Source organism: Lycorma delicatula, chromosome 3, assembly GCF_047948215.1.
Source record: "Lycorma delicatula isolate Av1 chromosome 3, ASM4794821v1, whole genome shotgun sequence".
Lineage (NCBI taxonomy): Eukaryota > Metazoa > Arthropoda > Insecta > Hemiptera > Fulgoridae > Lycorma > Lycorma delicatula.
The window spans coordinates 45,207,071-45,224,218 of record NC_134457.1 but is presented as its reverse complement, the minus strand read 5'-3'; the positions used below and the strand labels follow the sequence as shown (position 1 = coordinate 45,224,218).

The 17,148-nt window shown below is 28.8% G+C and overlaps 1 protein-coding gene across 2 annotated transcripts in view; it reads left to right on the top strand.

The window, feature by feature from the left end:
* The window catches only part of LOC142320879 (neuronal acetylcholine receptor subunit alpha-7-like), a 58,232-nt gene that overhangs the window by 13,954 nt on the left and 27,130 nt on the right, over positions 1–17,148 (top strand). For both annotated transcript variants that reach the window (XM_075358860.1, XM_075358859.1), the window contains exons 3-5: positions 939–983; positions 12,502–12,617; positions 14,987–15,215. In XM_075358860.1, coding sequence (XP_075214975.1) covers positions 939–983; positions 12,502–12,617; positions 14,987–15,215 — 390 coding nt within the window. The remainder of the gene's footprint in view (positions 1–938; positions 984–12,501; positions 12,618–14,986; positions 15,216–17,148) is intronic.

Genomic DNA, 17,148 nt, shown 5'->3' with positions numbered 1-17,148 from the left:
ACTCCTTCGACCAGCCATAGGGTGAGGGAGGGTGTGGCAAGGGCTCTGAAAAAGGTGAAACTAGTCCGACGGAGGTGCAGGTAACAATAGAGAAAGTACCTAACGTAGAAATTTTTGAACTGGCACCTACAGAACCTCCAAAAGCCCAGAGGGCATCAAAGGACAGTGCAAGTGCTTTAGCCGCGCCTAGTGCATCACTTGAGATTGAGTCAAGTTTGGAGTCAGTAACATCTATACTGACCGCTCTGTCTAAGTTATCCTCACCTGATGTCAACCGCAGAATTTTGGTATCTGAAAGAGAGGAAGATGCCATGTCCAACGCTTCAGACACATTGTCATTTGAAGTAGAAGCTGTAAGGAGGATGGAGAAAATACTCAATAAAGGATGGCCGAAAGAAACGCCTAGGAGGTAAATTAAATAACATCAGTGAGTATGACAAAGAATCAAGTATTTTCATAAATGTGTTCTATATTTTGTGCATGTAAATCATGGTTCAAGAGACTGTGATTAGTTTCTTGTGAAATGTTACGATTTAAGATTATTTTTTTATTTTTATTTTTTCTATTGATGTGGGAAGGGGCTAGTGACCAAAGTAGTGGATGCCCTGGAAAACTTCAAGAAAAAAAAATATATTAAATGTATTTTTATACAACGGACCATAATTTGAATATATAGACTTTAAACATAAGTTGGATTAATTAAATGTATTATATTATTTACCCTATCTGATCATAATGCTCAAATTATTTATTTTTTCATTAATTATATTTTCGTTGCTCTTTATTACAATTGTAATTTCTAATGTAATTTTTAATAAAAATTATTATTTATATATTACAATTATAAATATAATAAATATTATTATATATTAATCTAAATATTATTATTTAAAAGTATTTTATAGCCATTAACATTTTAATGAATGAATTTTTTTCAGGATTACAAGGAAGATGATGTATTTCTTGGTGGAGAATTGTATATGGTAAAAATATAAACTATTTAAAATAAATAACAATCACGTAAGTCCAAGTAGTGTAAAGTTAAAAGACTGGAACCAATTAATTTAATTATATAAATCTTTGATTCCCAAACTTTGTGCCATGGCGCTCCGAGGAGCCCTCTTCACAAGGGACCGTGAAATATTATAAAAGCTTTATAATTAATTGAATCAAGACATTTATAATTATTAATTTAATGTTAATAGGGCGCCATGGAAAAATTTTAATTGAAAAAGTGCACTGTGACTGGGAAAAGTTTGGGAACCACTAATATAAGAGTTAGAGAATTATTACTGCAGCGTAAATATTTTTTTATTAAAATTACAACAATTTTAAGTATACATTTCTTTTAAGGGAATTTAATAATTATGAAACTGTTAAATTGTAATTTATTATTGAATTCTTGGCTGAGTTACATATTCACAATAATATAATTTTATTGTGGAAGACAACCAAAAAGTAACTTAGGATTGGATGAAATAAAAAAAATTTAATAAATAAAATTTTTAATTTCCATGTTGTTTAGAAAAAATCTACAAGAAAAACATAAAAATCTATATACCATTTGAAAATTAAAATATTACAATAAAAAAATTTAAATTATAAAGTGACAAAAATAGAGATGTTAATTTGCTGATAATGCTGTTGTTCAGTGCAGCACTATACTTCAGTCTACCTAATCTAATTTTGGTTTAATTTAAACTATGAATAGACTTTGGCCAAAATCTCACAAAAGTTCTAAACCATCTGAATCTTTGCATATAAATTTTCAAAATGGTTAACTTTTTTTAGGACCATGATATATCATATCAGCCCTTAGTTCTTATCTCCTCTGTTCCTTTTTCCTCTCTGCCCGGCTAAACTTATTTATTAATGTCTATTTTAATAAGTACGGTTTATAATGAAGCTAACATTTAATAATGAGCTAACATTTAAATAGCACAATATCATATTTTTATAATGCATGAAAGACATAATAAATTCCATTATCACGAATGCCCATAAAGAAAATCAATGGATTAGATGTGCTAATCAATGATTAGATGACTTTAGGTAATACACAATAAACAAATTTATTTAGAATATGATATAATTACTAAAAAAATAAATAGTTTTCATAAAAATATTGAGCATAATTTAGAAATATAAATAAATAATACATTCTAGATGTTAGATAATAAAAACAGGATAAAAATAAAGTAAAAGTGAATGGATAATAAAAACAGGATAAAAATAAAGTAAAAGTGAATGTATGTTGTAAACCAACATCACCAATAATGATTAATAATAAATTAATAGACCCCTACCTTCAAGAATTGATACATACTATGATTAATACAGATGTAAATTGCATAGAAGATAAAAATAAGCTAAATAAAGAATTTGATTTAATAAAATGTTTAGCAACAAATGGTATAGCAATATTTAAAATATAAAATACCTTAATAGATTACTTTAAAATAAGTAATTTACTAATTATAAAAATAAGTATTTACTAATTAACATTAGAAGAAATTTGTATATCCTTTGAAATTATTGTACTAACATGTAACCATACAAAAAAGTAACTAATTTTAAGATTTATAAACTAATTAAAATTAAAAATTAACCATAGATAAAGTAATTAATGATACACATATAATAATAAAAAGATTGATAACATAGCAGAAGTTCACAAAATAAATATAGAAAAGAAAATTGTACAGAAATTTTGTACTGGAATTTTAAACAGAAATAAAAAAAAAAATCATTCTGAGAAACATTTAAAAGAAAACATTTAACAAACAGAAATTTAATTATGCTGATCGTGTAGTAGATAAACTTACATCAAATATGCAAATATTGAAATAAATAGTAAAGTTAAATCCTTTAATTAAGAGGAAATACTCATAAAAAAGAGCAACAAAAATATAATTAACACTTTGAATCCGAAGTAATTAAGTAATACCCATACCAGAATCCTAGGCATTTTAGGGATATTTTGAAAAAAAATATTATGTGTTCATTACAAACATAAATTAATAAAGCTTACATGCTTTCAATCATCCAATCTGTAGTTTAATAATAAAAAAAAAAATGTACATTTATTGAACTTAATAAAAAAGTTACAATAGCTTGAATTTGATGAAAACATTGTCCAAAAAAGAAATTGTAACAATGTTTATATGATATTTGTTCTCACAATAATGTTTAAAATATTATAATTATAAGCAGAATATTATAATTATAATTAAAGCAAATTAAAATTATAATATTATAATTAGCTTATAATTACAAGTTTAATTTTGTTAATAAAACGTTTTTTCAAGTTTTATTTTATTAATAAAAAAATCAATTCCTAATTAATAAATAAAATATTAGTCAATATAATAAAAAAATGTATTTTTTTTGGCATAATTAGCTTTTGTACTATACAGTTTCGTACACATAAAGCAATCTAACAAAAGCGACTGATTGTCATCAAACAACCAACCCAGCATCTCATCAGACTGCTTTGCAACCCAGAACTTCTTTTTCTTTTGGTATTTTTATTACCCTCAGGATGAAAACTAAATGTAGATGGGCTCTCATTGGGAAAGCTTTGTCACTGAAATCCGACACTACTTCAAAATCTGGATGATCTTTATTCTCATCGTCAATTTCTCCTTCAGATTGAGAATCAAAAATTACTTTTACGTTTAGAATTTTAGGGCGAATTTCATTTGAACTAATATCATCATCACTATCAGAATCTGAATCTGATAGATCATTTATCAGGTTTATTGTTTTGGGATCATCTACGCAATAACGTTCACTCATATTGACAAAAAAACGATTACTTAGATCAAATAATAAATATTTGAAAATAAAACAATAAAGCACCTGGAAAAATAAAAAAACTCACATTAGAAAAAATAATAGCATGTAAATCACAAAGTAAATAAAAAATTACCGGCATAAAGGATAGGAATATTTTAGAAAACAAACTCACTAAAAAAAAATAAAAGAACACAGTAATTCTTTCACTAATAAAACTTAAACATATTATGTTAATATCTTAGTGAATGCCAATATAAACACACGACAACATCACGCACTATCCCGAACGAAGCAGCCATATGATTTTCGCCGACAAGAAACACATGTTTATGATAAAATTATGTAGTTTTGAAAATTTCAAAACTAAAATCGAAAAAAAGATCGCGGTAAGAGTTATTCAGAACCGTTCAAAATTAATTAAAGAACATTGTACGTGTCCTATTCACGACAATAGCTCGCTGTCGGTTTAAATAGAATTAAATTTAGGTCGCTAGTTATTTTTCCGCTTCGGTCATTCGTCCGCATTACTCTACGCGAGCAATATTCGAGTATAGAATTTAAAGAGTTAATGAAAAAAAATATATATATATATATATATATATGCTTGGATTAGGAAAATAACACATTACATTAAATTAATTCTACTTATATATAAAATTTCTATATTTAAATTATGGCATCAAAATCAGTAGTTCCATTCTCAGCCATTGTTTGTAGTAGCAGCAAACAAGTGCATTTTATATCAGTGATTTAGTTGGTAAAACGTGCTATCTATATTTTTAATATTTTTAATTTAATATTCACAAACATTCAGATGAAGCAGAAATCTCAGTGAAGTACACATATATATATAAAAAAAACTGGTGTTTCATAAAACACAAAAGGACAGACGAAACACCAGATAACCATACAACAGAAGCGATCTTTACAGATCACCTCTTTTTTCCAACCATCAGTTTTTATTTAATACTTTAAATAATAATCTAGTATTTGGTGAAATGTGTGACAAATTAAAAATATCTTGTATTAGACCTATTCAAAAAGTATCAAAGATCAAAGATGTAATACCGTCGTAATGTCTAAGTAAGGGTCAAAGATGTTTTAGAAAGTATCATAGCATGAGACTGAATAGATAGCGGTTGAATTTGGATAAAAATTAAATAATCACAATAATTTTCATTGACTTGATGAGGGTATTTGTGGCTGTTGTTAGAGATATATTATTAAAATATCTTTACAGATCAGGTATAAGAGGTATCGTATTGAATCGATTTATAAGTTACGAAGAGCGGCTGAAATTTAACGCACAATTGCTCATAATTTTCAAATGAAACAAATATGTTCGATACAAAAATCGACATTTGTTATTTCACGTAGTTACCATTTACAGCTACACATTTCTCCCAACGGTGAACCGATTTCCCCGGTCCGTCACTGTAGAGTGTTGGCAATCTTTCCTTGATCCTTTGCTCATTGGATATTTCAGTTCATTATACATAGGGAAATGAATACCCTCTTCAAATGAAAGTCGCAGGGTGCAATACCTGGTGAGGAGTATGGGGCATGTGTTATAGGTTCAAATTTCAACTTCACAGTGGCCTCGGTGGATGCACACGATGTGTGTGGTTGACCATTATCGTGTTGCAGAATTATTGGCTCCGAGGATTGTAGAGCATGAAACGCACGTCTTCTAAGTTCTTTTGACGTTCTTTTCTATTCACTCTTGAAGGTTCAGCCTTAATATTTACTTTACCAGCTTCTGAAGCACAAAATTTTATTACCGCCTACTCGGAGTACAAAGAGCACTAGAAAAATTTTTAATACGACTTTATCTTTTATAAGTTTTTAAAATAATTTCCATCAAACATTATACACTTCTCCATCCCTCAAAGGAATCCTGCCATGTTTTGTCGGAGATCTGGCCACACTGTCCCAAACCTATAGGACGTCATCGTCGTTCGTAAAATGCCTTTCTTTCATTTTGGTTTTCACCTGGGGGTACAACGCAAAGTAAGCATGAAGTGAAGTCAGGACTGTAGGAAGGACGCTTTTTGGTTTTATTCCAGTGCTCCCCAAATATTCGGAGCAAACTTTGGAGTGGTGCGCTGGAGCGTTATCGTGGTGAAGAAACTACGAGTATTTGTCCATTATTCAGTTTGAGCTTAGCTTCTTGAGAACTTCGAAAATTTTAAGCAGGCATTACTAGGTATATCACTTTCTTATAACTGTGCACTGAGTTTCCAACACAACTCGCCCTAAAAAACTTTCACACTAAAAAACACGGCCATCATTCTCTTCTTCAATGATCTAGATTTTCGAACAGTCACAGGGGTACTCATTTTCGAACACATATTTCATTCTGATTCTTGATCGGGATGCATAATAGTAGAGCGAATTTCATCACCTATCACACTAACGTTCACACAGGAAGTTTCACACTATTTCAGCATTTCACATCGCCATGAGTCACGACGTGCCATCTGATCGTCGGTCAATTTAGGAGGCACCCAAAAGTTAGAAAGCATTCTAATTTGAAGCTGATCTCACAAAATAGCATGAACTGGTGGTGCATTAATGAACAAGGAAAACTCCGTTTGGTGGTAGATCACATGCCTATCTGTCATTTTTCATACTGCAGCAATGTTTCCCTCAGTCGCAGATGAAGACGGTTGACCTGACCCTAGAGCATTCTCAAGGCCAAAATTTCCTCTTTCAAACTGTGGGTACCACCTAAATATTATTGTAGGATGAGGACATTCCTCTCCAAGCTCACAAGTGATTTCGTCTAACATTGATTAGCATTTAACCAACACGCAAAGTTGTAGCACAAATTTCTCTGTATTCAGTTTTTGGCCATGACAACATCACTAACTCTTTTCACTAATTCAGCTAAAAAGCAAATTACACTGAGACAGTGGTTGGAGTGGCTAAGTGCAGGTTAGGACTTGTCTAAAACACGTGCTAACTTGTAACTGTCTGTAATAATCCATTCTGTCATATTTCAAAACTTTGCTAGTGTCCTTTGTATTTCATTGAACAGTTTCATCACAATAAGCAGCTTTTAGATGAATATGAATGTCACTAGCGTTCACTTTTTAACTGTTAAAAATTCAATCACTGAATGTTGTTTCAGGATTAGCAGGCGTATTCAACTCCATAACAAGGACATATGACAGAAAGTAGAGGGTGGGTTCAATGAGTTTTGTAATTTTAATATTAGTATGGGAATGAAACTACAAGATGGCAACAACTGTGGCTTTGTGTAAATTTTGTTCTTCCTATACGATCCAGTGTGCATTACATTTCTGCCAACCCTCTCATTTTAGGAATAGCTCTCATTTTAAATGCATAACGACAAAAAAATAAATTAAATATAAAAAAAAATAAATAAATAAATAATTATTAATAAATAAATAAAACAATAATTAAAAAATAAGTAAATAAAACAATTTATTAATTAATTAATAATAATTATATTATTATTAATAAATTAATTACATATACCTCTGAAAATATTAAAAAAGAAATAGAAATGGTAGAGAGAAATGCCTTGGGCTAGTCTTATTTCTATTGTATGAATCATGTGCCTCCAGAAATGAGGAAAGCATGATACGTCTATTTGCTCATAATATATTACTTTCTATTAATTCAAATAATATCCATTAAATATTCTATAATGTAAATAATCATATGGACAATTTAGTTAAATATTTCTCAAGTAATAAATGAAGGCATATTTTTGTTTTAATAAAACTAAAATATAATTATAGGGAAAAAGAGAAGAAAGCAGATTTAAAATTTGAAACACACAAGGATCATCTGTCTTAGAAAAAGTATGAATTACAACTGATAATAACCTTATATTTAGAGAACATTATAAATTCATTTATAAAAAAATTAATAAAAAAGGGTTTAAAATTGCAACAAATTTTATCCAAAGATCTAGACTGCTTATGGACAATGGTATAGTAGTTCAATATTTTCAGTACTACTGTTTGATTCTGATATTATTTAAACGTACTCAGATTGAAAGTTTACAGTTACCGGTATATCAAAATAAATATTTAAGAAGAATAAAAGGTGTATTGTTTGAATACATATATGTGAAATTATTCAACAACTGAATGTTATAAATATTGAGATTTTATTCGCTATATATTTTGATTTTTATACGTAATATATTTCTTAATCTATTACCAGCATATTGACTTAATAGTAAATAAAGAAATACAGTTATAATACTAGAAATAAGAGGTAATTAATCTGTCAAGGTAATTCATCAAAAGAAAATTTTAAAAGAGAATTGAAAAATTATATAATGAAGATATTGTATTCATTGTATTATTGAATAGCCATCTTTAAATGTAAATAATAGTATTTACATTAAATGTAAATAAATAAACATATCTACATCATTAAGATTAAAAAATTATGAGCTTCAAATGGAGAAATAAAACATTTTTAGAAGTCAATTTTATAAGAACTGAATAATTACATAACAGTGCTATTTTTTTTTTTTTTTGTATGAATGGTGAAATTATATTTAAAGGTAATTTTAGTTTAAGGATATTTCATTTCAGATATTTCTTGTAAATTTATTTTTGAAAGAGTTAAACAAATACATTGGGTAAGTAAAAATTATTTTAAAAAACTTTTCTTGAAAAAAAAATCTTGGAATAAAGATATAAAAGCAGTTATAAATCAAACTTTTCTCTCTAATTCTCTTTTTTTAAATCCAATTTCTATATGAAGACTTTTAAAGAACTATTGTTATACAAAATTACCACAAAAATGTTAGTTAAGTAGTTTCTCCACTTCAACAATTTATTATAAAAACTTATTATTTGTATAAAAAATTAATCTCAAATATACATAAACACAAAAAAAAAAACTAGCCTGCTTTTGTCTTTTACATCATCATCTGGACGATATATAAAATATTTGACAAACATTTGCTTTGAAGGAGCTAAATAAAATGCTAACATGAATTCTTAATTATTTATTATATTTACATATATTCGCATCTGAACTATAACATCATCTCTTGGAGTTCCCTAAAAAATTAGAACTGATTTTTAAGATATAAAAATGGGCTATTAGATCATTGTTTGGTGTCCACAATTACAAACCTTAGAAATTAAGAATTTTCAACTGATCCATATGTTTATATTTATGAATGTGCAATCTTTGCTAAATTGAATAGTCACTTATTCTTAAAAAAAAATAACAATTCTGCCTCTATCAAACCTGACAACAAAACTGTTTTTGTGCTAATTCAACAATACTTTAGTTAATTCAATACGTAAGTTTATGAGAAAGGGGCATATTATGTTTTCCATTTTAATTATTTACCACGCCATTTAAAAAACAAAATCTTCCTATGAATTAATTAAAAATATGATCAAACAGTTTTTTTTTTATAGTAACAGTTCTAATCTGCTAATAAATTTTTAAATAATATTAATTAAAAGAAATAAAAAAAAGCCTGAATTTTTTGCAACCCATTCAACTTGCATATAAATGTGTGAGCAAATAATTTTCAATAAGAAATGGATTGAAAATTTTTTTTATATTTAGTATCTTCATGATTTATCTTAATATTATTTCATATGTGCTTCTCTGATTTAAGGAAAATTTTGCATTTTCCATTGATATATCCAGGCAAATACTGGGGAGATTTCTTGACTTTATTCATGGAGTAACCAAATCTATCCATTTCTTTGATATATAAAATGTATTATTACGTAGTCTACTGATCAGAATAAAAGCTTTATTTATGGCAATCTATCTCAAAGATAGACATTGACAAAGATAGACAATTTATCTCAAAGAATAAAGATTGAACTTATATAGATATATGTGTCTTCTGATTGCTAAAGAGTTTTATTTTACGTAGTTAATATTTACTTCCTGTACAAAGTATAGGAAGTATTGTGAGCATGAAAAATTTTGGTTTTTAGACTTCAATGGAAATATCCATTTTGACCATCTCTGAATCCATTTTGACTAGTTTCAGCTTGACGTCTGTTTGTATGTATGTGTATATGTATCTCACATAACTCGAAAACGACTGGCCGTAGGACGTTGAAAATTTGAATTTAGCACTGTTGTATCATCAAGTTGTGCACCTCCCTTTTTGATTGCAATCGAAATTAAAATTATAATTTTAATTAATGAAATATTTGGATCTTAAAGAGAAGTAACAAGGTTCGAATCATGAAGATTTCATCTATTTTGGTTTTTTTAATTCTTAATTCATTTAATAAGTGCACAAGGAAGTCATGTGGTGGTTCATATCAGATTTTTTTATTTAATTTTACAAACTGATTATGGCAATGTTGATAAATAAATTCGATATTTAGTTACGTTTCCTCAAATTCTGGTGCATTCACAAAAAGTTTATTTAATGAAATTTTTTTGATTTTTGGTTTAAGTTTTTAGACAATTATTTTATTATCAGAAATAATTTATTTGTGACAAACTAAAGAAGAAAATCTTTAATGCATCACTGAAAATTATACAAATATTTTTTTTTTCATTTATGGATAAAATTCAACTTATATACAAAAATTCAGGTGGTTTAAAATTATTGCAAATTTACAAAATTTTTGGGAATGGTCTAACTGTTTGTAGGGCTATTTTTAACAACAATTTACAATAAACAATTGTACAGTGCATTACTACTACTGATACAGAAATTATATGCATTTCAGTTTGAAGCTTTACAAGAAATAAACTATCCACCAGATTTAAAACAATCCACACCAACATTTACATAATTTTATTATGCATTTGATAATGTTGAATTTTTATTTTTAACAAATTTTTAAGTTTTTCATAAGAATAGAAAAACTCCATTTTCTGATATTCCGTCACGTAGCTTGAGTTAACTGCTTGCTGTTAAAGAACTACCGCATAAGTCTTGCTCAAATTTTTACACAAGGTAACTCATTTTATTAAGTTATCACCCCTTAAATTTCAAACCTGCACTTTAAACTATTTATGTTTTGCTATCAAATTTGTAAAACCATTTCATTTTTGTAATTATATTGGTATAATTTCAGTTTTGTAATTATCTATGCTTTTTAGATAGATTTCTTATGAAATCTACCTATTGTAATGGGTACCATGATTCGACTTCCGGAAAATTTTGACATATCTTCACGTTTCATATCCCCCAGAACCCAAAATCACCATCAGCTCAAAAGTTTATATATAGACATTTATATACGTACTAGCAGACCTGGCAATGCTATGCTATTGCTAGATTTGAGAATATATATATATATATATTAAATGAACACAATTGAAAGTTTGATAAAACATTAACAAAATGAACATTACGGAACTTCACAAAATTTAACTATTCCCTTTTACCCTTTCTCTCTTTTACCCATTCTCTCTCTTCCCCTTTCTCCCTTACCCCTTTCCCCTTTCCTTTTCCTTTTCCCCTTTTCAATTTTCCTTTCCCAAATTTCCCCTCTCTGATTTTAATTTTTACCATATTCCCTTTTACTGCCCTTTCCTGCACTATCTCAATTCCACATCCTTCCCCCTTTCTCTTTTCCTTATTTCCCTTCCCCTCCTATTTCCTCTTTTCTTTTTTATCCCTTCCCATTTCCTTTTCCCTGTTTTCACCTTTTTTCTTTTTTCGATTTTCCCCTTCTTGCCTTTTACCTTTTTCGATTTTTCACTTTCTCCCTTTGGCCAACCATTGGCTCAGGGGGTGGAAAAAAATGGTTGTGAAAACAAAAAAATCATACCTCCCTTAATACCACATTATTGAACCGGTTTAAAGTGGTCATTTGTTCGACAAACATTACTTAAAACTTTTGTCTGAAACAATTTTTGATGTGAGCAACCCTTACGGCAAGGGATGACCAAATCATTGCTGGAATTGTAAGAAGATGGGGCTTGTTGTATGCAAAATATGTGAAACTTTTTTCACATGCAACCATTATCATATTGAGTAAATTTGAAGTTTTTCTTAAGTTTAAGGCAGAAATGTTTTTTATTCCCTACTTAGCACCGGTGAAATCTACCTCTGCCTTCCGGTTTGCCGAAAGGGATTTTTTGTTATTTTAAACTGATGAATATCATGTTTTATGAATGTTATAATTACCCTGCATATTTTTTTTGAACATTTTCATGTACAAAGAAATTTTTCTTTTAATCAAACTAAAAGAGAGAATAATCATAGAGAGTAGGTCATTCTTTCTCTCAGCTGCTTGCTTGTGGTGCATGGTTGCTCAACTGTTTCTATTTAAAGTATTATACTATACTTTATACATTACTCAGTAATGAATAGTAGTAACATCAAATCTTTTCTTCTAAAAAACCAGGGTTATGAAGCTATATTATCCAGGGTTAGAAGTATATTTTCCTACATTTTTTCAACAAAACACATCCACAGTCAAGCTTCAAGATAAAAATGAAAGTTTTTCACAAATTTACAAAAATGGACTTAGCAAGTTTTGGAATTGGACTATTTAAATATAACAGAAAACTGATGAATTAATTAATTATAAAATTATTTCTACTTGCGTAAAAAATTATGTGCATTTTGTTCTGAAAATAAGAAATAAGTGTGTTCCAAAAATATGATGGAGTGTTTCATTTTGTCAGCTATATTCTTTTTATTATTGTTTTTGTCAGCCTAAAATACTTACAGTAAAATAATTGTTATTAATTTTATTGTTTTAGTGTTGGAATGATTCACGATTAAAATGGAATTTAAGCGATCACGAAGACATGACTATTCTATCAATTCCAGAGGGTATGCTTTGGAAACCATCTCCATCTTTGGTTACTACAATCCAGTAATTACAACTTTTAAAATAATTAGTAAATTTGTATATAAATTAATAATTTTGTATATACAATACTGTTCAATTTATTTGTAATATGATTCTTAAGAATTACAAATTAGTTCATTTTTATGCATTTAAATAAGATTGCAATTAAAACAAAAAAAATTAGATTTTTTAATTTTTACAGTTTGGTAGCTTTCCCAACAGGGGAGGGGTATTAAGTTATTTTAGTGAATTTATTGTTTAACAAAATACGTTTTGAGGATTAAAAATCTGTGAAAATCTTTTCTTTTTTTTTGGCAGCTCCCATAATTAAAGGGAGATATTCAGGTAAAATTAATTTTTAAGAAAATAATCCTTGTGGTGATAATAAGTTTAAAAGAACTTATTAAGATTGTTTAAAATATTCAGCTATAATTGTAGATAAACAAAGCTGTAATTTTTTAGGTAAGGGGTGAAAATTTTTGGCTTTTTTTTAAAAGAAATACTGAAGAGTAAGAACTAATAAAAAATTAAGGCTTTTACATTTTGGATGCAACTGCAAGAAGGATTTAACTGGCAACTTGCAAGAAGGATTTAAATTTAAAATAAAATAAAACATATGTTTTAAAAATAAAAAAAAAATGTTTTTTGTTATCTCACACCAGTGGAGTGTTATGAACAATACGTTTTATAGTGGTCTGAAAGCCTATCAATGTAGAAAATGTAGATGTTAAAAACTCCATTAACTTTTTTCTGAAGAAAGATGTAACTAAAAAAAGGAAAATATATGAAATAAATGTTTGGGGAGGGGAATATTAAATACAAATTTTTGGTAATTGTGTTTTTGATAAACAAATTCAAACTTTGTAAGAAAACTTTGTTGGTAAAGTGCCCCAGTAAAGATTGAAATTTTCTTTTAACCAAAGCCGCCCTTTTTCCAGTTTATGTAACAGATGTGATACAAAATTATTCTGTAGATAATACTTGTCTACCAAGTTTGAAGAAAAGTTATCAAGAGGGCTCAGTTATAAAACCAAATTCTGGCCAACATACATGTGTACTACATATGCACAAATGTCCGTCTGACAAAAATAGTTTTTTGCAATTGATAGCATTGAAATAAAAATCTTTTTTGGCAGATTATTTCTATTTATTTAAATCAATATTTTTTATTAAACAATTTAAAAGAAATGTCTCCTGAGCACAAAAAAAGTTAAAAAAAGACCAATTTTTTTAGATTTTCCTTGAGTGATCTATATTCTTTCCCGTAATATACATGCTATAGCAGCATACATCATTATAGCTGGGAAAATAAAAATTTCAGTTCTGAATCTATGGTAAATATTCGGGTGAAATTTTGAATTGACACTTCTCTCAGAGTGTACCTTGTGACTGAGTAACCTTGGACTCAGATGATTTTTAACAATTATTAAAAAAAAATTATTTCTACTTGAAAATTTTATGTAAATTTATTTTATCCCGCTGGGCTGATTTAGTGGTAAATGGAAATGGAAATGGTTGGTCTAAGTTTTTATTAGACTACATCTCATTTACATGTTATTCCAACCACAACTACAGCTATGCCAGCTAGTTATGCTTAGTTGTGCTTGGTTTTCAATAAAAACGAATTTGAAAACATTGGGCTCAGTGTTCATAGACGTTGGTTAAATCACTCTTTTAAGAATTAAATTCTCTACAAGTTTTTTTTACAAAACGTTTATGCATTTGTTACTTATCTATGAAGGTTATTTTAAGCTAAACATTAAAAAGTTGTTTTTTTACCTCTAATTTTCGGTTTTAAGTCAGATATCTTAAAAACTAAAGAAGATACAGTTGTGCGACCTATTTTATTGAACTTTTCAGGTCAAAAACCACAGAAAACCATTAATTTCGCCACTCAATTAACGTCCAAAAAATTTCAGTATGACCTCATTTCACTGGTGGAGCTGAGATCCAGGCTAAATCTTTCGCTAGTCGTAACTCGCTAACAAAGTGTTTCCAGATTTATGTTTATATGAAACTTTTTCATTGTTTTGATAAGCGGATTGTGCCTGTAAAGTACTGCAGATTCCTCGTGAAATATTCTGAATACACAGAGTGTTTCTAAAATGGTGGGCTGGGTATACTTTTTCGGATTCTACTTGTAAAACTAAACAAAATGTTTCCTTAGGAAAAGTTACAGTATCTCCTTCGTTCTCCCCCAGTCCGTCATTTTGTTATTTTTATATAAAAGTTTATTTCTCAAGTTCGGATAGACGAATCACATTAAAATCTTTGGATGATAAACAGCTTTTGCTTGTATAAAAATCACAAATAAATCTTCTATATTCTATTATAGTTAAATATAATTAATTTTTTATATGATATAATTACTAATGAATAACATTTTATTTCAGCTCGACTGATGTTAAAGTTAATGACATTGCTTTACATTTAATGGATGAAATTCTGGTTACAAATAATGGGTTTATAATTTATAATATAAAGGTTAAAAATCTTTATTCAAAAAACAGTTGTAATGATGATATTAATAATTGGCCAAGAGATGTGAAACAGTGTAGTATAAAGATAGGATTTCCATCATATTTGAATCAAAATATAACATTTTATCCAGACTATAGAGAGGTAATTTTACATATTAATCAGTTCCTAAGTGATGGAAAATGAATCCTAGGTTAACATACTTAATATCTGTTTGACAAGCATGAGTTAGAAAAACTGCTGTTATGTACCGAATATAAAAAAAAGTAAAATTATTTGTTGCATGTACTATGATAATATCACATAAAAATCTACACTCGGAAGAGGATTCTCAATCTGAGTTCTGAAAAACAAATAAACAAAAGTTTTTTCAAATTTTATTACGTTTATGTCTTAATCCATGAAATCGTTTTAATAGGCCGTTTGCAAGTTCTCAGACAGAAAAAAATAAATATTTTTCAAAATTCATAAAAAGATTTTTCTATACAGTCTCACCTTGCAATTCGATCCATTCAGATCAACGATTTCCAACTTATTATAAAATGGTACGTTCAACTTCACAAAATAAACGGCGGTTGTTTCAGATTTGACCTCTCGTTTGAAGAGCATTTTCGTAAGGGATTTTCGGTCTTTTCTGTTTTCCCCCACAACGGGTTTTTACGTTACGTAAAAGTAATTGCATATGTTATAATTCATGGTTATAATTATAAATATAATCTAACCAAACTTAACTTACGGTTGCTAGTTAATTAAGGTTAGCAAGCGAAGCAAGCGTAGGTTAAGTTTGGTTATATTATATTTATAATTATAACATGAGCAATTCCTAATAAGTAATACGTAACGTAAAAAAAAAAAACATTGTGGGGTTTGAACAGGGTTTAACAGAAAACACTCGGGTTTTTTTCAGGTTTGAGAATAAAAGTAATTTCTTGGAAGGATAACCAGTAAATTATAACTTTTGAGAGTAGGACGGTAGTGGGCATACTGTGCTACGAACTAATAAGATTGCTGTATTTTGGTCCCGTGAATTGGCTCCGCCCCTCAGCCATCTACGATTTAATTATTTTACAAATAATTAAATCTCAAACGAATATTGTGCTTCTTCTCATCATTTTTCAATTAGAAATAAATCAGTTAAATCGATTAAAATTTTGCATGTCTTAAACCATCAATGCTAAACCGATTTACATAATTGAAGGTAAATAAATTTGAAATAGTTCGTTCTTTATCTTGTTCAAAACGAATACCAATGAAACTCCATGATTGGTAAATACTCTTTTCATATCACATACAGTGTATTCATGGAAACATTGTAGATCTTCTAATCTTTTGCCGGATAAATGATTGTAGACAAGGGTCGTTAATGACATTGATGAACGTAATTAGATCCATCTGGATACGTGTTAACTACTTGATACTACTCAACAGAACGATAAAATGCACCATATTCTTATACCGGTATTTAAAAATCATCCACTTCATTATCAAAAACCGGAAGTGATAAGCATCTTATTTCTTGGAATTAGAATTGCAATAATGCAATTACTTGAAACGAACTTTCCAACTTGTCAGCGTCATCGATTCGACGACAGTTTGTGGTCCTTAAGCAGTTCAATTCAATTTTTTCGGGTACGTGATCTCAGTATCTTGGCATAACCTCTAATAAATTCACACACACAATTGTATACGTGACTGACATTACTGTACACATCAACGAATGACATTCTGGAACGTGAGGGGTGAATTCCTCATCCAGCAGAGTGATGAAAGAATCATAACTAATATATGGAGCCGCTCTTTTCACGTTGATTACATTATTAGTAAACGGAGTCTGATATTGCTAAAATGTTCTTGACGTGTAAACAGTTCGAAGCATAGGTCATGGAGTTTTTCAGCGACAACCCGAGACGTGTATGCAGGCGAATTATCAAGGTGTAAGAGCACTTTATTTTTGGTCAGTTGTGGACTGAATAATATACTTTTATTTGTTTAGTAGTGAAGCGCAATATTCCCTGGTGATGGTCCATAAATTTTTCTACAAATGGAACCTTTTCGCTTTTTGGCGCACTTTCACCTG